Raw genomic sequence first — 25,237 nt, 5'->3', positions numbered from 1 at the left:
CCAATCAGTAAGTGCTTTCCTGGGCTATCTTTTAAGTGTAGGGATTGACAGTGAAGGGGACAATGAGCACTTCTAGGGTGATGGAAATATTCTGTATCATGATTATGTTAATATATATACATTTCTCAAACCTCACCAAACTGCACAAGTACAGTACATGCAATTTGTTGTAGGTATATTATGCCTCAATAAAGGTGACTAAAAAAAGAAACACACACACACACACACACACACACACATTTTGGAGTGCTTCTTCTTAGGATATAGTCATAAGAGAACATTCCTCCTATCCTAACAAGAAAACAATACAGTTAATCTAAAAATCATAGTTTTTACTTGAACGCATTAGAGAGTAGAGGTCACCAGGCAACAGAGTGAGCTGAATTCTAAAAAGTGACAAGATTCTCCAAGGGGAGCTGATATAAATGAACTGTATATTGACGTGCATAAAGCAATTAAGGATAAGTTAGAGGCATTTCACTGGCTCAGTCAGAAGAGCATGTGACTCTTGATTTTGGGTCATGAGCTTGAGTCCCATGTTGGGTGTAGAGACTACTTAAAAATAAACTTAAAAGAATAAATCAGTTATTTTTTTCTTCATTTTTTAAATGTTTATTTTTGACAGAGAGAGAGTGTGTGTGTGTGAGAGCACACACATGAGGGAGGGACAGAGAGAGAAAGAGGGAGAGAATACAGTGCAGAGCCCGACACAGGGCTCGGTCTCATGACTGTGAGATCATGATCTGAGCCAAAATCAAGAGTCAGATACTTAATTGACTGAGCCACCCAAGCACCCCCAATCCATTAATTTTTAATGGATTCTTAAAGGCTGATTGTGGGCTAGTGCTGTGGTTTGCAAAAGCAGAAAAAACAGAGGTACTACAGGAAATTTTAAATTTTTGAAAGAAACATATTGATAATGTCCATTTGTCCAAAACAACATTAACTATCCACTTGAGACAGTTCAGTTTCATCATTAGATCCCACTACATTACAAAGTTGTTTTTTGATGGTTTCTTTCATAAGAATCAAGTATTATGAGAAAATCAATGTAGAATAGGTAATGAGGGTGGCAGACTCCAATCTGATTCCATGATTTAAGAAGTTGTACAACAGGTGCACATATTTCAAGAATAAGTACTTGTGGTTATACTAACAATGCAAAAGATATCATTTTTTCTTTTAATACTCAGAAAATTAAGATTAGAAGGGAATCTCCTTGACAAGATAAAGGTCACATACAAAAAAAACTATGGCTAATACCATACTCATTGGCGAAAAGAATGAATTCACCCCAGATGGGAATAAGGCAATTCTTATAATAAGATACCTATTCTTACAGACAGTATAACAGAGGTCCTAGGAAGTACATTAAGGCAAGAACAAAAGGCATAAAAGATCGTGAAGATACAAATAAAACTTTTCAGAGAAGATTGATGTAGAAAATCTTAAAGCACTTGGAAGTAGCTATTTTAACTAATTGTTGAGTGTAGCAAGGTCCACAGGAAAAAGGTTGAGTCCAAAAATCAATACAGACTAAAAAATGGAAATAAAAAAGCATTTTAAGGGGGTAAATATAACAACATATGTGCAAGATTTACACACTGAAAAATCACAATGTTGAGCAAAATTAAAGACCTAAATAATGGAGATAAACACTGTGTTCCGAAGTCAGCTGTCTCAATCTTGTTAAAGTGACAATATTCCCCAAACTGATTATAGGTTCAATATAATGCAATCAAAATCCAGCAGGCTTTTGGTAGAAATTTACAATTTGATTCTAAAATGTATGTGGAAAAGCCAAGGAATTTGGAAGGCCATACAATTGTGAAAAATAATAAAATTTAGAACTTAGACTACCTGATTTCATAATTTACGAATTCAAGTGCAGTAATCAAGATGTGTTATCGGCATAAACAAATATAAATTAAGACAGAATAGGCAGCCCAGAAAGAGGCCCAGCCATATACGAACAATTGATTTTCAATAAGGTAAAATAGAAATTCAGTGGAAAGTGATAGTCTTTTCAACAAATGGTGTTGGAAAAATTAGATATGCATATCCAAAAAACAAAGTCAAAAACTAAAAACCAACCCCCCCCCCACCCCAACGCTTGGTTCATACCCCACACTACATACAAAAATCAACTTGAAATGGTTCATAGACTTAATGCAACTCCTAAAGGTATAATAATCCTTTTAAAAGAAAACATAGGAGGGACATCTGGGTGGTTCAGTCAGTTAAGCATCCGACTTCAGCTCAGCTCATGATCTCTTGTTGTGAACTCGAGCCCCGTATTAGGCTCTGTGCTGACAGCTCAGAGGCTGGAGCCTGCTTCGGATTCTGTCTTCCTCTCTCTCTGCCCTTCCCCTGCTCATGCTCTGTCTCTCTCTCTCTCCAAAATATTAAAAAAAAATTTTTTAATAAATAAAACATAGGAGAAAAATCTTCGTGATCTTGAGTTAGGCAAAGATTTCTACACACAAAGAAGGAACCATCCATAGTAGAAATAAAATGGAAACACTGGATTTTATCAAAATTTTTTAAATTCTCCATTTCAAAAGATACTGTTAAGAAAAAGATAAGCCATAGACTAGTTTATCTAAACTCATATCATAGTTTATCTGATACATGAATTTTATCAACAAATCTACTCTGTAAAATTAAAAAAAAAATTGAATACTAGAAATAAGAATGGCAAGTAAACACATTAAAAGATGTTGAATACCAGTAGTCACTAGGGAAATACAAATTAAGTGTTATCACTACCCACCTATCAGAATGGTTACATGAAAAATTAAACCCTACAATACAAAATGCTCTCACATGGTTGAAGAGTAACAAGAATTCTCATCTATAGCTGGTGGGAACATAAAAAAAATGGTATATCCACTTTGGAAAATAGTTTGGCAGTTTTTTACAAAGTAAAACATATACTTTAGCATACAATCTAGAAATCCCACTCCAAAGCACTTCCCCCCAAATTTAGAATATGTACCCAGAGACTTGTATGTGAAAGTTTACAACATCTTTAAACAAAATGGCCAAATAACTGGAAACCCAGTTGGTGAATGGATAAACAAATTGTAAACACTCAATACAAAGAATACCACTCCATAATGAAAAGTAACGAGCCACTGATAAACGCAAAAACACAGATGAATCTCAAAAACATTATACTAAATGAAAGGCTGGCTCAAAGCCAATATTTTGTATGATTCCTTTAAATAACATGAAAAAGTAAACACTATAGGGACAAATCAGTGGTTGCCAGGGACTAGATGTGGGGAAATCAGCGTGTGATTACTTTTTGGGGGTGATGGAAAGGTTTTAGATCTTAAATATGTTGGTGGTTGAACAACTGTATAATATGTCAAAGCTTATTACAATGCACACCTAAAAAGGATGAATTTACCTTATATAAACACGATCTAAAGTTTTTTTAATGGGAAAAAAACATCAAAAACCAGAGAGATGTTTTTTCTATTTCACTTTAAAAACATTGGAAATGCAACATATTTCTCTTGTATTATGGTGCCTTTACAAGTTGTGTTCTTTCCTTATGAGTAGAAAAAGACAATCTATCATGCCACCTAGAAACATGTCCTATCAAAAGATAAAGACAAATCAAAATGTTTTATATTTTCCTAACATACATCTCTGAATCTCTCTCCACAAAGTATCGTATTTCTTAAATAGCGATGTTACAAAAACTAGTTTTTCATTACATAAGTGTTTTAATTCTAACAGGAGAATTAACCTCTGTATTATTCAAGTCAACAGAATAAATATTAAAATTCTTACAATCATATTACTTGAGGCCTTTCTCTGCCTATTTTAATTTCTAGACATGAGACTTGGGTGTTTCTCTATGTTTCAGGTGATTTTTATTAGTTGAGTTAAAAAACAAAAGATAGCAAAAGACTCTAGTTATATAATGATAAGTGATACAAATGTCTCCAAAAACATTAACAGATCAGGTAACAATGGAAAGACAAAAAGTTTAATAATGCTGGCCACTTATGGGACATAGCATTTCTGGGAAAGAACCAAAATAATGGAAAAAAATACAATTGATATGTTGAGACACTGTTTAAAGTGCTAGGGGATACAGTGGTGAACAAAATAAGGTCCCTCCCCTAATGAAACTTACATGTTAGTAAGGAGGGAATGACAAATAAAAAAGAAAAAAAAATGAAGTCAAGTAATAGTGAGTGCTAGAAGAAAAAGCAAGATAAGGGATACAAAAATGGTAGGGGCATGTTTACCAGTTTAGAGACTTGATGGGACTCATTCAAGTGAGGGAACAAGCTTTGTACAAATCAGGGATAAAGGCTTTCTTGACAGAGGAAACAGCGAAACAAAGATCCATATGTATTCTTTGGTGCATTATAAGAGGGTAGTGTGAGTGAGGCAGAAAAAATAGAAAAAAAAAAACAGGGATAAAGCGCCATAGATTATAAAAGTTGTGAATGCTGAGTTTACTCCCTTATCAAAAATTATGGAACACTGGCAGTTCTTAAAAAAATTTTTTTTAATGTTTATTTTAGAGAGAGCACAAGCATAAGAGGGGCAGAGAGAGGGAGACACAGAATTGGAAGCAGGCTCCAGGCTCTGAGCTGTCAGCACCAAGCCTGACACAGTGCTCAAACTCACAAGACATGAGATCATGACCTAATCAAAGTCAGACGCCCAACCAACTGTGCCACCCAGGCACCCTGCCAGTTTTTTTTAATGTCATTGGTGGAGAAGAGTCTGGTTTTCTGTATTTTAATGGTAGATATCTATTAGGGGCATCTGCATGGCTCAGTTGGTTGAGCATCCGACTCTTGATTTAGGCTCAGGTCATGATCCCAGGTGTGTGGGATCAAGCCCCAGTAGGGCTTAGCCTGGAGTCTGCTTAAGATTCTATTTCCCTCTGACTCCCTTGCTCCTGCTCTCTAAAATGAGTAAAAATAAAGAAAAAGAGTAGATACCTATTAGATATCTAAGTGGAGACGAGTTCAGGGGAATGGCTGAAGCTGAAGAGACCAAGCAGAGAAATGGAAAGAGAAGGAAAAATAGTAAAGTTGTTAAGACAGAGGACAGAAATCAAAAATATTGTGATAGTGATACCAGGTTTCCAGAAAATAGAAAGAACTGGTCAAGGGACAAGACTTGAACAAAAATAAATAAATAACAAAACCACACCCAGACTCAGCAGAGTGAAATTGAAGAACAGAGACAAAGCAAAGTTTTGAAAGGTAGTAACAGGAAAAAACAATGAGTGCCAGGTTAATTCCACAGCTCATCTACAGACTGGAAACCTAATAGTAGCCTACAGTAATAAAATTAAAATGCAATTCCCACTTCTGCCAGATAATGTAAATCAACGCATCAATGCAATCATCCTAGCTCATTTAACAGAAGCATTATGAGCTCAGGTTTTGTTTTGAGGCTATTTATACCTTTTCAACTTAATATTTAGATCCAGACTCAAATGTAGACTAGGACATAGAATTAAAAGCATCTTACTCATTTTTGTTTGAACTACCAATCTTGTCTCAAATAAAGGTTGGTTATGTTTTTGTAATGTTTATTTGTTTTGGGGAGCTAGAGTACATGCAGGAGCAGGGGAGGGGCAGAGACAGGGCAGACAGAGGATCCTAAGCAGGCTCCATGCTGACAGTATAGAAGCTGATGTGGGGCTCAAACACAAGAACTATGAGACCATGACCTGAGCCAAAGTCTGATGCTTGACTGACTGAACCACTCAGGCACCCCCAGTTTTTTGTTTTTTAACTGAAGGCCAAGATGGCAATAGCCTTTTAGGATAGAAAATGTGGCACATAAAGATCCATTGAAGAATTTGTATAGATACTTGGAAACAGTCTGGAAAGTATTTTTTAATCCTACTTTACCAAGTAATCTTATCTTTCATTCTTTAACATAGCTAATATTCCTAACCTTAGGTCTTTCTTTATAAAAGAATCCAAAGATTTCCTAATAAAATCAGTCTATTAGGTTCTTGGAGGAAAAAAAAAAAAAAAGAAAAATATTAGCATAAAGAATTTATAAAATTACTCACTACAGTCATTGTCAAGAGAAAATATAATTTCAATTGAATTGTTTGTTTTAAATGTCTAAAATGGGGGCGCCTGGGTGGCGCAGTCGGTTAAGCGTCCGACTTCAGCCAGGTCACGATCTCGCGGTCCGTGAGTTCGAGCCCCGCGTCGGGCTCTGGGCTGATGGCTCAGAGCCTGGAGCCTGTTTCCGATTCTGTGTCTCCCTCTCTCTCTGCCCCTCCCCTGTTCATGCTCTGTCTCTGTCCCAAAAATAAATAAACGTTGGAAAAAAAAAAAATGTCTAAAATGAGAAGATGAGAATTTTAACACAGAAATTCTGACATTGTCAAGATATTTTTGTTGTACTATTACCTAGTTGCCTCCCCTTAAACATGCTCATAAATCTTGCATAAGGTGCTGCAACATATGTAATAGTTTTATCTGTACTTTTAAATCGAGTCTTAAACTTAAGCAATGGGTTTGATAGTTGTTTATATTAATATGTTAGACATCAATTTAGAAACATTTAAAAATATTATTCCATTATTTGCTAAGTAATGAACTACTCAAAATTTTAATAATTAAGCCACATTTACGAGTTCACATTAAAATTTCAGACGAAGCAGGGTAAGTCTAAATGAAGCCCGTATTTAAAAACTAGTTGCTTTTCCAACCCCTTCCCCCTTTCAAATTACCACAGCCCTTGACAAGAAGTATCACAACTATAAACCTACATTATTATTTACGGCTTAAAGATCATTGTCTAGTCAGAAACAGTAACGAAGATAGGAATTATGCCATTTATACCACTGTATAGTCTTGATAAATCTCAAGAAAGTGAAATCAGTGTATCTATACAACCCTTTCATAATTTAACTACAAAAATGAATTACAGAAATTATCGTATTTGTAATCTACCATGTCTTATGCAACTTCTATAAAAATTTCAGTTTTATTAAGCCACTCACTCTGAAATTAGTGAACAAATCATTCACACTCCAGTTTTCCACAGCTTTCCAGTCTAAAATTATTTTCTAACATACCCTGAACAAAGAATACTTTCTTTATAAGCAAACAGGCCATTGCTTTTAATAAGAAATCATTTATTGTATATTATTAAAGTGGAGGGTTAATTGGTACAGTACTATGCATAATCTCTCACCCTTAAAAATTTAAACACAAATGGATATAAATAGCAAAGCAGAATGAGCATGTAATAGACAAAATTTAAGCATATTTTATAGAGAATGTTCCCTGTTATATCTATGTACCAATGTTCTTCTCCATTGTGTCTTAGTAAATTTATGGCTTGTTCCTCTTCTACATGATTGCTGACTTTTTACAAATAATGAACATATTTTCCATCAATTAATGTTACATACAGTTTTAGGTTTTCCATTCAACTCAGCTAATTAGGTGATTGATCTATTCAACTAAATATGGCATTGTTAAGAAAGAGCCCATTCCATTGCCTCAAAAAATGTAATATTGTTCTTCTATGATATTTTGTATAATAGGATATAATGCAAATATCCCAGCTACAAAGTGATGAATTAAAAATGCAACCCTGATCTTTTTACTATGTCAATATTATAACTTCGTTAAGCATTATCTTGTTGTGTTAAATGCTATCTTGTGGAATAATCATTTACATTAAATGTGGAAAAAGTGGAAAAGCTTAAAAATGTGTACCGGCACTATGTTTTATCACTTTTAAATTTGATTATAAATTGACATTTAAAAATTGAGTTAGTGTTCCTATGTTATCTGATATGCCAGGAAAAAACAGATTATCGTTCTTCAGGTAACTAAAAGAGGGATCACCAAAAAAAAAAAAAAAAAAAGGAAAGCTTTGTTCACATAAAATTTTAGACTTTAATGGAGAAAATTAAAATGTTTAAAAAAAATACATCCATCTATGGACAAATTTCTGTAGATTATTCCCACAGTTAATCAACATGGGACACTTTAAAGACTATTATAGGCATATACCAATATACTTATATTTGTCAAAGTTAAGATTCAAATTTGTTACATCACAGCACACATCCAAGAATGTGTCACATGTTCAAAAATCCCCACTGAATATAACAAAATAAAAATCTGTGAATAAATATAAGGCATTCTGAAATAAAATCTGCAGGAAACCAACAAAGATTTCTATGATCTAATTTTACTTCATAGATTCATATAGTCTTTAAAATAGACTTAGTTTTGTAGTGCCACACACTTAATATTCAACTGCTTACCAAAATACCTTTTACCTGGTAGCTAAACGTTACTACTTAAAAAAAAAAAACAAAAAAAAAAACTAAGTGCTTGAGCGAGTAAGAATGCAGCAGAAAATTACAGGAGCCCACATATCCTTTTTCTTAAATTTAATTTGTCATATATAAGGTTTTTATATACAATCAGTGTGCATTGTAACAGTTTATATTAAAAGTCAATCAAGTTTATCTAAAATGTTACCTGGCTGCATAGCACATTTGACATTATTGCCCACATGAAAAGGGAAAACAAATGGATTTTACAATAACTTTTGGCCATTTTGGATTCTGAAAAGTGTTCATACACCTACCCTTTTAAACCAAATGCATCTGAAAAAAATGTTTCCAGAGCATGCAGTTTAGATTTTACATATTATCTCACCATTTTGTTACTACAAACACAATATTTTACTAAAAAAGAAAAAATGAAAGAAATAACATTTATCTAATAAAATAGTCAATATAAAAAGAGACTAATGGAATTAAGTGGCCCCTTTCCCCATTTTTTACATTCTAAACAATGATTCCATCAAGACAAATCATTAAAAAGTGTTATTACACTGATAATTTTTTTTAAATGATAAGAAGGCCTGAGTTGGTAGGGAAAGGAACAGTCAAAAAAAGCCTGAGCAGGGAAAGGAAGTAAGGAAAGCTCATTTAATCCATTTACAATAATTTACAGCCATGTGTGTGTATGTGTAAAAAGGCATAATAACAGATCACAAACAGGAAATTCCTGGCTATTTTACAGATATAAGTACAGAATTTAAATATTCAAGCTTGTGATGAAAAGCGGCAAGGTGGTCGCAGTGTACAATGTAAACAAGTAGCTTTGGAAAGTGAACAAAGTCCTTGAGTGTTTTTTCTTTATTAAGAAAAGAACTCTCTTTCATTCCTTCCTGAAACATGATCACAGGTCAGAGTAAAGTTCATATACAAACATAATTTAAATGGAGGTCAGTCTAAAATCACTGACTTAAAAACAGTTTTATCCAGCCTATATGGAAGGGCAGTGTTGAGGTCCCTGTAATAGTAAACATTTTCCATTTCTTTAAAAAAGAAAAAAAAAAAAAAGTACTACAGTATTTGTAGTACAGTGCAGCATAATCCTTAAATATAAAAATATTTTCTCTTCTGTTGGGATAATAGACCTTGCATCCTGGAAAGAAGTAACAATACTGCTACTGATAGAAGATCTGTTTATATCTTTCAAGTCATGTAAGGCAATTACTGTGTTGGTTTATGATATATGGCTAAAAGAAAAGTCCAGAAAGACAAAAAGTATCAGTTTTTGTTATGTTTTCCGACTACTCCAGGTATGCTCAGGTGTACTTTTGTGTTCAACTGAGTGTTCAAATGGAGATCTGGAGCCATAAGGAGACCTCTGATCTAGTGGTGATCTGGGGCCACTACTGGAAGGTCTGTGGTCCATCTGCCAATCTGAGTGATACCTATAATCCCTGGAAGATTTATGGTGTGTATATTCAGAACTTGCCCGATGGTCTGAATGCAACCGATGGTCTGAATGAGAACGATGATCAGAATGAGATCTGTCCTTTAAACTTCCTTCCAAATTTGACCTGTGATCTCTACTCCTGTGATCATCCAGTTTTCTGTGTTTCTCTCTATCACTATAATACCTAATGGAACAGAAATTAGGATTAAATTAATGATGGAAATTAAATGTTTCCAAATAGAAAAAGTATTAAAAAAATAAAACAGAAAAATACTTTAAGGCATCCTTTTAAATTGTATAGAAGCTCTGTGTTTCACAACAAGACCTCCTCAGTGAGCTTAAGTCACTGGACCTGTCTCTGCATGCCTCTGTGGAAAAATCATTCAATTCACAAAACTAAAGTGAACCATACAGAGAACCTCAGATACCATCTAATTTTACATGCCCATTTTTAATTATTTACTTAATATAATTTTATTTTTAATTAAACTATAATGGACATGCAGTATATTAGTTTCAGGTGTACAACATAGTGATATGAAATTATATACATCATGAAATGCTCACCATGGTAAGTGTATAGTTACCATCTGTCACCATACAAAGTTATTACAATATTACTAAGCTGTACTTTATATCCCCATGACTTATTTTATAACTGAAAATCTGTACCTCTTAATCTCCTGTACCTATTTCACCCATCTCCCTGACTCCAATCCCCTCCCTCCTGGCAACACCAGTTTGTTCTCTTGTCTGTATGAGTCTTTTTTGCTTTTCTGTTTGTCCACTGTTTTTGTTTTTTATTCCAGATACAAGTGAAATTTTATGCTATTTGTCTTTCTCTAACTTATTTCAATTAGCTCACATGCCCATTTTTCAACTGATTGTTACTTTTTATTCTATGGGACATTTTTATTAATGCATCTTAATTATCTGGAAGTGGGGGTTAGGACAACGATATAGAATACCCTTGAAATCAGAGCCTTTTATGAAACTCTAAGCAGAAAAAATAAAAACCTCTAAAATTCAGTCTATGAACTAATTTGTAGAAGAGAACTTTCACTGGTTGGGGAAAAGTCCTTGTTACAAAAAAAAATATGAATTATGTTCTATAAGTCTGTGAAATTATAAATATTTACTGCTACAAACAGGGCTTTGCATTTTGTGCCCTTTTCTAATTATAAGAGCCATTCTACAATTGATACTTATTATGTGACAGCACTTCTATCATAGAGAAGAAATGATTAAAGTAAATACAACTAAAATGCGAAGAAAATCTACTAATTCCTCTATTTCTGATCTTTTTTCTTCTCAGTTTTTTCTTTTGCTTTTCTTAATTATAACTAACTGATGAAAATACTCCTTTATGAAATAAAACGTATTCTGTTGTTATATTCAGATTGTTTAACTACTTAAAGGCTTCAAAAAACAACAAAACAATACTAAACAGAGAAAACTTCCTGATTTCAGGACTACCCCAGACTGCCATGATTAAGTTTATACTCAGTAGGGTGTTTTCACATAAATTAATTTTTCCCCTAGGAGTTTTTTAGTGGAATGGAACACAGAATTCTGCTCATCAAATTTCAGTCATATTCCATCAAGCTTTAATTTTACTCTGTTATTGTATTTTGAAGAGTATTTGAGCCAATATCCTCTAAAACCAACAAAAATGAATCCTATGACTTATACAGAACTCCCTATACTTTCATCTCTTACTGCACACTTTGTAACTAAAAAAATTTTGGAGAAATTTAGTTCTTAATACTAACAAAAAGTACTCTATATCAGGTTTTTTTTTTTTTTTTATTTGTAAACAAATTAATTTCACATAAGATCTGTTCTGATTACCTGAATAATGAATTGGCTGGTAAGGTCAAATAGAGTACATAAAGGTCAAAAAGAGAAGGACACAAATAAGCAAAACCGCAAAACCATCCAGTTTACCTGCTTTCTTGCTTGTAATGATCCCAGTCACGATGATCTTTGCCATTACTAAAGGAAGAATAGGGTCTTTTCCTAGAGTCACTCTTTTTGTAAGAATCTCCCTGATGTCGGTCTTTATGATGATCATGATACTGAGATAAGTGTCTATCAGATGAATAACTGTCCCTGCTGCTATCATCGTGATTTGTATTCTCTTTTAATCTTTCCACATCTGTTAGATAAAAGAGTACACCTTTTGTTAGTGACTTAAAAAAAACACATGGTAAACAAAAGTAACTTTGCTGCTAGATTATAAGAACTCTTATTTCAAATCCGGATAAACAAAATCAGTTGCCAAATACTGTTAAAGACTTCAGAACCGGTCTATAAAGGCAGAGCTAAGTCTTATAAAGGGTTACTGTATTCTGAAGTGTGAAAAATCACAACTGAAACAATCTGGAGACCATTTCCTTCTCAGACTATACTTTTGTGATTCTTGCACAGACAGAATACATTATATTCTAAATATTGTTTAAAAATACATTCATTTTAACAATTATCTATCATTTCTTGAAACTGGCAAAAAAGGTTGATTTATGGAGAGGTTAATAAACTAAAGTTATTGTTTAAGATAAAAGATTCAATATTAAAAACTGAGTATGTGTTATCTAAAACAAACCTGAAAGAGGAAAACAGTTTTTAAATTTACTTTCTAAAACAATTAGTAACACTTACCTGGATTTCTAATTACTTGAGCATTCAGGCTGCTGTTCTGGTCATTATTTTGCTAAAATAAATGCACATATGTAAGAATCTTTTAAGTGGCTTAAAATACCCTTACAAAATAGGAAAAAGAAAAAACACCCCAAAACGGAAATCCTGATGCTGAAAGAAGTTCTCATACACATGTATAAATGCATCACTTGCAGATTTTTTTTTAAAACATAGACTGTCTTTCTTAAAAAATTCGACCTTGAAATAATTTTAGAGTTACAGAAAAGCTGCAAAAACAGTAAAGTTCCCATATGCCGTTTACCCAGCTTTTCCTAATGTTAACATCTCACATAACACCACAGTATGATAATCAAAACTAAGTGTTAACACTGCTACAATACTATGAAATGAACTAGAAACTGTGTTCAAATTTTTAACATTTTTCCACTAAGATCCCTTTTCTGTTCCAGGATCCAATCTGGAACTCCATATTACATTGAGTTTTCTTATCTTCTTAGTTTCCTCTAATCTAATGAATAGCTTTTTACATTTTTTTGTCTTCAATGACCTTGACACTTTGGAAATGTAAGACAGTTATTTTGTAGAATATCTCTCAATTGGGGTTTGTCTGGTATTTTCACATGATCAAATTAAGGTAATACATTTTTGCCAAGAATTCCACAGAAGTGATATACCTTTCTTATTAGCGCACTATACTGATGGTTCATGATGTTGATAGGTCTTATTTTAGCTGATGTTACCCTTCACCATTTAAGGTCGTGTACGCAGATCTCTCTTCTATAAAGTCATTATTTTTCTCTTTGTAATTAATAAACATCTTAGATGAGATACTTTTAGACAATGCCAATATCTTATTTTCTCACCCACTAATTTTAGTTTCCTTCAGAACATCTACCTGCAGCAACTTTTATTGTGGTCTGACAGTGATTCTGTATTTCCTTTATTCCTCCTACATTTATTAATTGAATTATTCTACAAGAAAGAATGTCTCAGTTTTAATAACATAAATTAAAGGAAAAATATGATGCATCAATTTACCTGAGATTCCTGCCGTTTTTTAATAGCATGCTTATATAACTTATGTAATTTTCTTGCATCGAACTCTGTAAACTTAGATACAAAAATCCACAGGTTTCTAGAAAAAGAAGAGGTAATCAGTTTGGTAGAAAATATTTAGCTTTTTCATGGAATCCTTATCCCCTAGGTAGAAACACATACACATATACTTAGCCTTCCATAGAACAAAGTCTAAAGAGATTATTTCTACAAACTGTAAGAGACTCTTAAATACAGAAAACAAACTGAGGGTTGATGGGGGCGGTGGTGTACGGAGGAGAGGGGAAAACGGGTGATGGACATTGAGGAGGGCACTTATTGGGATGAGCAATGAGTTTTGTATGTGAAGTGATGAATCATGGGAATATATCCCCGAAACCAAGAGCACACTGTATACACTATATGTTTAGCTAACTTGACAATAATTAAAAAAAAATAAAAAAATAAACAAGTAACTTTATATGGAGGTGCCTGGGTGGCTCAGCTGTTTACACCTTTGACTTCGGCTCAGGTCATATCTCCAGTGCGGGCATTCGGGCCCCTCATTGGGCTCTGTGCTGACAGCTCAGAACCTGGAGCCTATTTCAGATTCAGTGTCTCCCTCTCTCTGCCCCTTCCTGTTTGTGCTTTCTCTCTCAAAAATAAATAAATAAAAATAAAATAAAAACTTTATATGGCTAAGACTCCAAACTTTTTTTTTTTTTTTAAGTAATCTCTACACCCAACGTGGGGCTTGAACTCATGACCCTGAGATCAAGAATCGCATGCTCCACCCACTGAGCCAGATTGGTGTCCCCATTTGGGTAAGACTCCAAATAAAACCAAACATTGTTTTAGTTCTCTTCCAAATCCCTGAATTTTATAGCCTTTTAGAGCAAAAAAGCAGTAATCCATCTTACTGAAACCAAAAATATGTAAATTTACAAGTCAAAAAGGGACTCATATTATGATTTATATTAGGTATAAAAGAAACAAGCTATGTTAGTAGTCTGAGTAAAGATACCATCAGATAATGTGCATTAAGGAGAAAGGGGACAAGGATAGAATTTCTTTTTTAACTTTAATCATCACTCCTTCAGAAATATGTCATTACAGTTTTTCCTTTGGTATGTAGCTGCACTGCATAAAGCAAGAAATCAGCAGACTAATAAACTGACAGGACTGGTTTATGGTCATTTTATAGTATTCCTAACTTGTCTTGCAGTTTGGCTTAACACTGATCTGATCTGGTAATCGTTAAGTGATTTGTATAATACAGCAGCTCAGACTTAAAATTTTAAGATCAACTGTGCTGCTGCTTCTAAAATAAAAGGGAAAATAAAAGTGTGCATTTTACACTGTTTGAGAATATTAATTCTTACAAGGCTATATACTCACACCTGGAAGATGAATTGCTAAATTTATGTAACAAATTTGTTTATTTGGAACTGCAAACTAAAGATATTACTAACAATAATTTGGTGAAGTGCAGAGATTTTTAAAAATAAAATGCAATCTGAATTTTAATGAAACAATGTTGACTATTTCTTAATGACAGAGGTGCCACCTGTGCCTTATCATGATGTGAATTAAGCAATCATTCATAAATAAAAAGCTTTAAAGGGAAAAAATGAAAACAATCGCCTTCAGATTACTTCTTTAAATAGTATTTTGTTATCTAAACTTCAGAATAGGAAAAATAAACTGAAATATGAGACAATTAGATGGTTACATAATTACAATTTAGGAAATTAACATTTCCTGAAAAGTACATCACTTACTTTCTCCACTGCTTGATTTGTTCAGGATTTGTATACTCTTTCAGACATTCTGTGATATGGTCTCCAATTTTTATTAAACACTGTCTAGTATGCTCCAGTTGTTCTCTTTCTGAAAGGCCTTTTTCAGGCCTATCAAGTTGTTTCAAAGCTGCTTTGACAGGCCTCATTCTTTCTTTACACTTTAAAATGGGAAAATAAGAACATGTATTAAAAATAAGAATTCAACAAACATCTACTTCTTTCAATGATATCTATATGAGTAAATATAGCACTGTTTGATGTTAAAATAAGCATTAAAGCTCGCCTCACAGCTCTTAAATATCAGGGTTTTTTCCTCTCAGATTTTCTTCAGAAAGTAAGGTTTTTCATTATCATTTAAATTCAACCTTTGTGCATGTAAAAGCTTTGGATTAATTTACCTTCTGTAAAAATGGTTACTTTCTGCACTGCAACACATCATGAAGCAGTTTTTTTTTTTTTAAGTTTATTTCGAAAGAGAAAGAGACAGAGAATGTGCACTTGTGTGGGGGGAGGGGCCAAGAGCAAGAGAAAGAGAGAGAGAGACAGACAGACAGACAGACCAACCGAGAATCCCAAGCAGGTTCCATGCTGACAGTACAAGGTTGAGATCATGACCTGAGCTGAATCCAAGACTTGGGTGCTTATCTGACTGAGCTACCCAGGCGCCCCAATCATCATCAAGCAGTCTTAAAACAGAGAATGTTAAAAAATAAAATATTTCAGACTATAACTTAATACCCTAGACTCACTCTAATGTCGAACAAAATGTAAAAATATGAGGATCTTTTATAAAATAAAATATGCTGTCAAACTATTAAAATCAATTGACGTATAAGTATAAATTGTCTATTCTTCTAAACCTTTGGGACAAAACAAAGTAACTAATGAATTTTGCTCTTACCATATTTTGGCTACTCAAAGAGTTGGGGATACTTGATAGAAACCAACCTTTTTCCTTACCCTACATATCACTAGCATGCTAATAAAAAGAGGACATAACAAAAATTGATGATTCAGTTAAAATACAATTTGTGCAATAAAAACTATAACCTTAGGGGCGCCTGGGTGACTTATTTGGTTGGGCATCCAACTTTGGCTCAGGTCACAATCTCATGGTTTGTGAGTTCAAGCCCCACTTTGGGCTCTGTGCCGACAGCTCAGAGCCTGGAACGTGTTTCATATTCTGTGTCTCCCTCTCTCTCTCTCTCTGTTCCTCCCCTGCTCGCTCTTGCTCTCTCTCAAAAATAAATAAAAGATTTAAAAAACAAAACAAAACAAACTATAACCTTACACCAAAAGTAGAATGAAAATATCACTAAAAAAGCAAACTAATTTATATATATTAACATATATTAATATATATTAACATGTAAAACAAATTTAAAATGAACAATGATTAATAATAATAATTTACAAGTAGTAAAGTTGGGTTAGTTCAGGAATGTTAAGGATGGATCAATTACAGACAATATATTTAGTGAGTTCAAGCCCGTGTCGGGCTCGGTGCTGACAGCTCAGACCTAAAGCCTGCATCAGATTCTGTGTCTCCCCCCTCTCTCTGCCCCTGTCCCACTCGTGCTGTTTCTCAGAAATAAATAAACATTAAAAAAAAAAATCCTTGTATTGTTGCTGTGGAAGGGCCACTCTTATTATAAATTAACTGTCTATATTATGTGTGGAATTGTTTCTATGGATTTTATTCTGTTTTACTGACCTATTTGTCCAAATCATTTGGAAGTTATCCAACTTTTGTCAGGAATAACTTAAATAACATTAGAATCAAATATTTTTTACTTAAAATTAGAACTCAGCCAGGCCTGATTTTTTTTTTTAAAGAAATCTTTTTCTTTCTAATTCTTAGCATTACTCCTGTATCTGTTCTCTACATTTCCTGCTTCTTGTTCAATTTTGGTAGTTTATATTCTGCTAGAAAATGATTCATTCAGTGTATATCATTTGACTGCATACCCTGTTCTCAGCATTGTCCTAGACTCAGGAAATAGAGCAGTAAATAAAAAGACACCTTGCCTTTGTGGAACCTGTACTCTAGTAAGAGAAAACAGCCAATAAATAAATAGACTATGTGTTGGATGGTGACAACTGTGATAAAGAAAAAGCAAGAAAAAGTAGAGAGGTTTCTACTTCATATACAGTATCAGAGAAGGGTGATGTTTGAGCAGACATCTAAAGAAAATGAAGGAGTAAGCCACCGTGAGCAAAGGAAGTTCTAAAATTTTTATGTTCAAAGGAACAGTATAAATGACAGTGTGGCTGGGACCTACTAAGTGAGGGAAGTAGCAGAGATGATGGGAGTAATAAATCAGATGCAGCATCTTTTGGCCTATAATTATGAATCTTTTAATCCTGAGTGAGAGGGAAAGCCACTCAAGGATTTTAAGTAAAAAATAAGAGGGGTGACTTTATTCTCCCTGACAGTCGCTATCACTCTGGCTGCTGTGGGGAGTATGCACTGAGGAACGAAAAGGGTATAGCAGGGGATAGAGTGGGAATGGTGAAAACAGCTATGAAGCTACTGAAAGAATCCAGGGAAGAGATGGCTGTAGCTTGAAGCAGTATGGCAGTGCCAATATCATTTGCTTAGTCCAGTATCATTTGTTCATTGACTGATTGGGGGGCAGGGGAAGGGGTTAAGAAAAAAGGAGGAATTCATGACAAAAATCCATGCTCTAAGGCCAGGGCCTGAAGATGGGAAATGGAGCAATGGTAATAAATATTTATAAAGTACTTACTATGTATCAGAAGCTGTGTGTTGTGTAAAAGGCACCTCTTTTGATTCCAGTAGTAGGCCTTTGCAATAAATACTATTTATTGTATTGAAGAAAACTGAAGTTCAGACTGAAATAACATCTGGCAAACCCAGGTCTGACCTGGAACTCTGTATTCATTCTTGACTATTAAATTATACTCACATTTAGGAGACAGATCAATAAGGCACAAAATAAGGTGTTAAATTAGGCAAGGATGTGAAGGAAAATGAAGACTGAGAAAAGGCCATTACATTTATAATTACAGCTATTCCCAAATAAAATTTATACAGTAGTAAAATCCTAATCATGTAAGCTCTGGCTCCAGAGTCTATGTTTAAAATTATTCCATTCTTCATCTCCATAATACAAGAGATTTTAAGATCAATTATGAAGGTTAGTGAAGAAGAAATTCATGTATTGGGCACAACAGGAAATTTTCCTTTAAGGCAGTTATATGAACAAGTCAGAAAGCCAAGGAGGAAATGTGGGCAAAGAAGAGAGGCAAGAGGTGCAATTTCACCAAACTCAGTAATGAGCAGGTAAAGGAAGCAGTTCAAAGAGTTCATTTTCACCTCAGAAAAGCAAAAGCATATCGCCATCTACCTTCCCATTTCTCCCCAACAGAGAGGGGTTTAAAATAAAAAATTAATAGAAAATGGATAGGCTAGGTTAAGAAGAACCAAGTCACAAACAGAAAGATTAATCTTAAAAAGATGCTAAGTAATGCCAGCCTGTAAACCTGAAGACACAGAAATGAAAAGTCTAGAGATATGTACAAATAAGTGAGATGGAAGACAGGAACAAGAGTAGCTTATCTGAATGTCTCCAATATTATTAGGGATTGGAGGGATGTGAACAGCCAAAAATAAGGAGGAGAAAAAACTATCACTGATCAACCTTCTCTAGTTAGGATACAAAGTAGAAGCAAACAGGACAAGAAGTTAACCCGGGGAATCTAGAATGGTACAGTAGGTAAAACAAAAATGTGATTTTAGAAGTGAAAATTTCCACCTTTCAAGTCTAGCATTTAATTTATACCAGCGATAAACTTAAGATTACACCTTAGCAGTGCCAAAGATTCAGATTCTAGGGATCCTAAAGAGGAAATACTCTTTCTTATTATAAGAATATATATTTACACGTATTTGTGCATACTGTAACTATATACAAATATGATATTTTCTTTCTGAGGAGGCTCCATGCCCAGGGGATGTACCCAGTGTAGGGCTTGAACTCACAACCTCGAGATCAAGAGTCACACGCTTTACCAAGTCACCCAGGCGCCCCAATGAGATATACATTTATATATCAGACTATAAATTTTCACTTTGGGTGCTACCAATAACAGCATGTCTCTTATTCAAGGATAATTTGTACCGGTCTCATATCATGCAGTCTTTTTTTTTTTTTTCTAACAGTATTACTCCTTCTTGATTTTGCTCTGTATTTGGATTCTTTTAGTCCTTTATCAATCTGATGGCATATCTATATTCAATAACAACATCCACTACAACAATTTCTTAAAATAAAGGCACTAGCTGAAAAACTTTCCATGTATTAACTCATTTAATCATTATACTTACTTTTCGAACTGGCTCCAGAGCCAGTATATTCAATTACTACACCAAACTGTTTTTCCACACTGCAACCTCACTATAAAGTTTTCCTCAAAATTTGTATCACAGTTAATTTCACAGTTGAGACTATTTTGGTTTCCTGATTATATTCAGTAAATAAATCATCTGGAAAAAGGCCAAGATAGTTCCTCTCTGACTTTGATGAACATAAAAGCATGGTACCATGTAAAACCAGTATTTTTTAGACCAGTGTTACTCTAGGTCTATGAACTTGTACTAGTCCACAATGGGGGACAGGTACAGAAATTTTAGAAACCTTCATATCAGTTTGACAGTGCAATTTTATGTCTGTCATAAGCCCCAGTGGGCTTATTACATTTTGTGTATTTTTCCCTTACTTTCACTTCTCTAACGAAATTATTTTTACTTTTTTTTTTTACTATACTTTCTAAGAATACTGGCCTATAAAATACTGGGGGGAAAATAGCTAGTCATTTACTGTAGATAAGAAGCACTGTTTTATATAGATAAAAGGTTCAGGAACTGAAAACTTTAAAATTCTGAAGCTGAAGGGAAAAAAGTTCACTCTAAGTGTTCCTTAAATGACTTTCCCTAAAGTCTTTAATAAGAAGTTTTTCCAAGTTAATTGTACATTTATGATAACGTTCAAAATTTAAATCTATTGCCTTTATCAATCTGAATTGCAAAACTACCCAATTCAAATACATTTCTAAATTAAAAGCTCCAAAAGATAAAACTGCCAATTAAAATAAAATATTATATGAATTCTTACTAATAACCAGTAAGTCTACTACTTACAATGCTGAATGTCTTCTGATCTAGCTCTTCAGATTCTTCAGATATGGGAACTGGTTCACCACTTGCTGTGATATGAACTGGAGCATCTGACACTGAAGATTTCTTGGATCTTTCCTTGCTATCAGACTTGGATTCACTCAACTAAAGAAAAAGAGGGGGAAAAAATCCAGCAACAACAAAGGTGAAATGATTAACACTTTCAGAAAACAATTAATGTCTCTTTTTATTCTATAATTGCTTGTTCACATTCCATACTCTTTATCTTTCCCCAATTTTATTTGGGGAAACCAAAAATAAATTATTATGTAACATTACCCTACAGGTAAGGCATTTAAAAAAACAGATCCAAACCTATTTTTCTCCTCTTCTAGATACCCACATGTATTTTTAAAGAACTTATTCAGGCTAATTTGGGCTGATAGGCAGTTTATTTTCCTAAAATGTAAATATGTTGATTTTGTCACTTTCTAAGTTTTACATTATGATTTGCATACCTTTTCTTCCTTTATGTCTTTTTCTTTCTGTATAGCTTCTTTTACTTTGTTTTCTCTTTTCTCTTTAAAATCTTTTTCCTTTAAATCTTTCTTATCCTCTTTTTCTTTTAGCTCCCTTTTAAGTTCTCTTTTATTCTCTTTTTCTTTTGCTTCCCTCTTTTCTTCTGATTCCTTCTTTATAAAAACATCTGGCTCAGGTCTTTCTTCACTGTCTCTTTCTGTTTTAATTTTTTTATTTGGATGTTTCACAGAAGTGATCTCATCCTGAAAAGTGCAAGTATGGCCAATGTATTACTAACCAAATCTTGACAAAGACTGATTTCTTTCTTTGTATGACTATGGATTGCATGTATGTGGATTCGGAAAGAAATAACCCAGAATCCCATTAATAATGATACATGCAATGTTCAACCTTCCTATAAAAACTAAAGCAAGCCAGTCCCATTCAAAATAAAATCAAAGGAGACAGAACCTCATTTAAATGGCAAACCTCTGAAAAGGAAGAACCTTTGCTCTATCCCTCTTAGTGACATTCTATGGGACAAGTAGAATTCTGTTCTGCATGTGAGACTATGTAATAAACTACACAAAAGGAACTTCAGTACCTAAATGTAAAATTTTAGGTCTTAGTTCAATTTTTAAATGGCAAGTATACTAAAACACGTTATGTTCCCTTTCTAGTATAAAAAGGCTGTTCTTCCAAAACACATTCTTACCTTATCATCATCTTCATCAGACTTCTCTGAGGGCAAGGGTGAAGAATCACTCTTTATTTCTTCTTTCACTTTTACAGACTTCAATGCTTTATTCTTCTTAGCTCTTGCTTTTCTCCTCTTTGAACCTCCCTAAAAATAATTATTTTATTCTAACCAACTCCAGAGATTCAATTTTAAAAAATTCCTTAAGTAGTAAATCTTGAAAGTTAACACATATTCCTACCCAATCCTTGGTCTATTGGTAGTAACTTACACCAATCTTAGAAAGTCAACAAAACTGACATAATTTAATGAGTCAAGTACATATTATCATGAGTAACTGATACTAACTATAATTATTCCTTTAAAAAAGAATTAAAGCAAAGTGGAAGTTGAAAAAAATGGGAGGTTTTTCACCTTCCTAATTTACAATTATCTTCAACTAAATTTGATCCTAACAGAGATAGCATTAAAATTATTTTACATAAAAATTATTTTACACAATGTAATTATATAATCACATTGTGATTATAATGTAAATTGTAAAGACTGTTTCTAATGACCTCTCTTTCGGTGTATTTTTCCTACTCTTCTGAACCCCTCTCATAAATAAGCTCTGTGACCTTTAATGCTGTACCTTTAGCTCTCTAATAACACCAAATAAAATAGTCATAGAGGCCCGACCTCTCAAAAATTACTCCTCTCTAAACAAGTTGCCCCCACCACCTATCCAAACACCAGGAAACACACACATACACACACACACACACAACCCAGGATCCTACTTCTGAAAGACTTACCAGTTTTAAAAGAAATACAGAGACAACTGAAGGCAAATATCACCATATACAATTAAAGCTACTAAAATATAGAAAAATACATTTATAAGGTCATATTAGACTCAGATGTCTAGGGCTATCACTAAACTACATTTACTGACAAGTAAATTGCTCTCAAGCACTAAATTTTAACTTACTGCACCAGAAAGTCTCTGAGCTTCTTTTCTTGCAAGATCTTTACTAAGTAATTTGATGAGGTAGTCTGCACGTGTCTGCAACTGCTTTGCTTGTGGTTTTTTATCAGGATCATCTGGAAGAATCTGAAAGAAATGAACTTTTTCAGGTTGTTCTTAATAAATTACATGAAAATGTTACTGCCTAAAAAATTCTCACTCATTGAAAGAAATACATACAATTTACTGACAGGTTACAACTGTTAAAATTTATGGGCATTAAACAACTAAGAGTGCAAAATACATTTTTATATACCTACCCCACAGCAAAGATTTAATTTGCCTGCGAATAAGTTCTAAATACATGAAAAAAAAAAATGCCTACATTCAAAGTAATAATACAAAGTGTGAGGTTAAAAATTTCTTTTCCAATATACAAGTGTATTTAGCATCCAGTGTTATTAAATATTACAGTATTCTTAGATATCCTTCCTTTCTCAATAACAGTACATTTAACTGTACAGTATACAAAGAGTCCTAGAACAATGTTATCATCTATTTAAGGTGACCCAAAGCATGCACCTTGAGAAAATATCCACAGCGGGATTTTAAACTATTTTAAGTTTGGACTCACAGGCAACAAATGACACAGCACCAATATCAAAAGGTTCCCCTCTGTCTATGAAAAAGTAAAATATAAAAATATAATTTAAATAAGATAAAAAGATAAGGCAATGCTTCCAGTGTTTTCCAGTTTAGGCAAAGAAATGATTTTAGCTACCAGGGTAGTATCAAATCACCAAAATCCCTAAACATTGTTTGATTTTAGCAAAAAACTATAAAATATTTCAGAATCATTTTTTTGCTAAAAATAAGATAATGATGGAATTAGAGGTTTACTTTAAACTTAATGCTATGAAGAAAAATATACCTATGCCTTAGTAACAAGTATATAATTTTAGAGGTTAAGCAAAATCTCACATCATTTAAATTCAATCCCTTCATGAAAACCAAGAAGCCAAGGTCATACAGCTCGTTAGGGCCTTGGTTTCCCATCAGTCTAATTAATTTCTAACATAATTTAAAAGAAAAAAATCTAACATCAGTGGTCAACAGAAACAAATTTTAAGTACCTTGTGTGTTAGACTGAGGTCAGGATCCATTTTAATCATTTCCCAGCTTCCATATCCATATTCGTAGATACCAATTAACAAATTGGAATCATCTTCTTTGCCCCAGTCTATATCAAAATGAGCTGCCTTTGTATGGCATGGGATAGTATACCTAATAACAAAGTTAATAACCACTGTCAAGTTTATAACTGCCATATTAAAATTTTGAAAAACATATTTGATTAGAACTTCAAAATACTATGCTTTATTTTATCTTTAAAAACATTTCATTCAAGCTAGCCAGTGACATAAAAAAACATTTTGAACATCCATACACAGCGGAATTATTGAGTAACAATAAATATTTTATAATGGGTATAGTAAATAACTCACTGTTTTCTTTCTTCTGGATCTGAAGGAATGGATTTATGCAATGGTATCAATTCTTCTTCATGGGAGATGACGAGCTTGGCATTCACCTGTACTCCTGATATTCGGAATGTTGGACCCTTCACTTTTCCAAGTCTACCACCTTAATTTTTTTTAAGACATAAAAAAGTATGAAGTATACAATTCTAAGCAAGATACACTACGATGTATATTAATAAGCATTACTTATTTAGCTAATCAATTCATTTTACCTGTTTATATTATTGGGAGGGGGCACTTGTTGGCAAACTTTAAATTCACTACAAGATTTTTCAGTACATACTAGTACTTACATTATAGCAGATGTGAATTCACAGAAAGCATTTCACAGAAAGCATTTCTTAATTGTTTTACCAATTGCACAAGATACTTCAATCTATTAATGCTGTCACCTTCTAAATAAGAGTTCTAGCATGATTTTTTCCAGTACGTTTTATTACTAAATCTTATCTAAATATTTTCATTTAGGTAGATAAATTACAAAATAAGCATAATGAAGTAATTATGTCCAAAAACCATATTATACATGTACACTATCTTTTCCTAGCCATTTATATACAAAAAATACAGTAACACCTAATGCTACCTACCAGCTAGAATATACCAAACAGAAAGACAAACTCTATTGGTTTCAGTAATACAATTCTATTACCCATTTCCTATTACCCAGGAATGGTCCTGCTTTGTTTTTTAAAGCATCTTTCAAGAGTGATGAGTAGGTAGCTAAGATATAACACATACCAAACTCAATAAAAGCATAATTTGAAACTTCTATTTACCTCCCTTTAAATCATTCTCACTTTAATATTACCTGTTCGTTCTGTTCCTGAAGAATTATCCTTTAGAGCTTTAATGCAACCGTTATGTACCAATTCTCCTAGTCGTCTGAGGTCGGTCTCTGACTTATCAACTAATTCAGCATCCCGAGCAATTGCATCTAATCTGTTAATGAAATAATATAATTCTCAGGTAAATATGCAGAATAAAGTGGCACCATTTAAGGGAGACTAAGTTTCACTTTATCTCAAGCTCTACAAGTCACTTTCCATGCCCTACAAATTCTGGTTCAGATAACTGGCACAAGATACATTAAAAAAAAAAAAAAAAAAAAAAAAAAAAAATTTTA

At 33.4% G+C, this 25,237-nt stretch overlaps 1 protein-coding gene across 3 annotated transcripts in view; it reads right to left on the bottom strand.

Moving 5' to 3' along the window:
* Positions 1-8,407: 8,407 nt before the first annotated feature.
* Positions 8,408-25,237, bottom strand: part of CHD1 (chromodomain helicase DNA binding protein 1) — a 77,474-nt gene continuing 60,644 nt past the window's right edge. For 2 of the 3 annotated variants that reach the window (XM_086691934.1, XM_086692006.1), the window contains 12 exons: positions 24,923-25,053; positions 24,076-24,214; positions 23,704-23,854; positions 22,595-22,717; positions 21,640-21,768; positions 20,924-21,187; positions 20,430-20,570; positions 15,245-15,423; positions 13,467-13,563; positions 12,429-12,480; positions 11,715-11,925; positions 8,408-9,951 (listed from right to left, as the gene is read on the bottom strand). In XM_086691934.1, the coding sequence (XP_086548060.1) occupies positions 9,606-9,951; positions 11,715-11,925; positions 12,429-12,480; positions 13,467-13,563; positions 15,245-15,423; positions 20,430-20,570; positions 20,924-21,187; positions 21,640-21,768; positions 22,595-22,717; positions 23,704-23,854; positions 24,076-24,214; positions 24,923-25,053 (1,963 nt within the window). In that variant the 3' untranslated portion in view covers positions 8,408-9,605. The remainder of the gene's footprint in view (positions 9,952-11,714; positions 11,926-12,428; positions 12,481-13,466; positions 13,564-15,244; positions 15,424-20,429; positions 20,571-20,923; positions 21,188-21,639; positions 21,769-22,594; positions 22,718-23,703; positions 23,855-24,075; positions 24,215-24,922; positions 25,054-25,237) is intronic. The other variant, XM_086692068.1, reaches the window with a different exon arrangement.

The sequence above is a fragment of the Puma concolor genome, chromosome A1 (genome assembly GCF_028749965.1).
Source record: "Puma concolor isolate L17-30 chromosome A1, mPumCon1.1.hap2, whole genome shotgun sequence".
Lineage (NCBI taxonomy): Eukaryota > Metazoa > Chordata > Mammalia > Carnivora > Felidae > Puma > Puma concolor.
The sequence above is the reverse complement of the archived record's forward strand: the minus strand, read 5'-3'. Positions and strand labels throughout refer to the sequence as shown.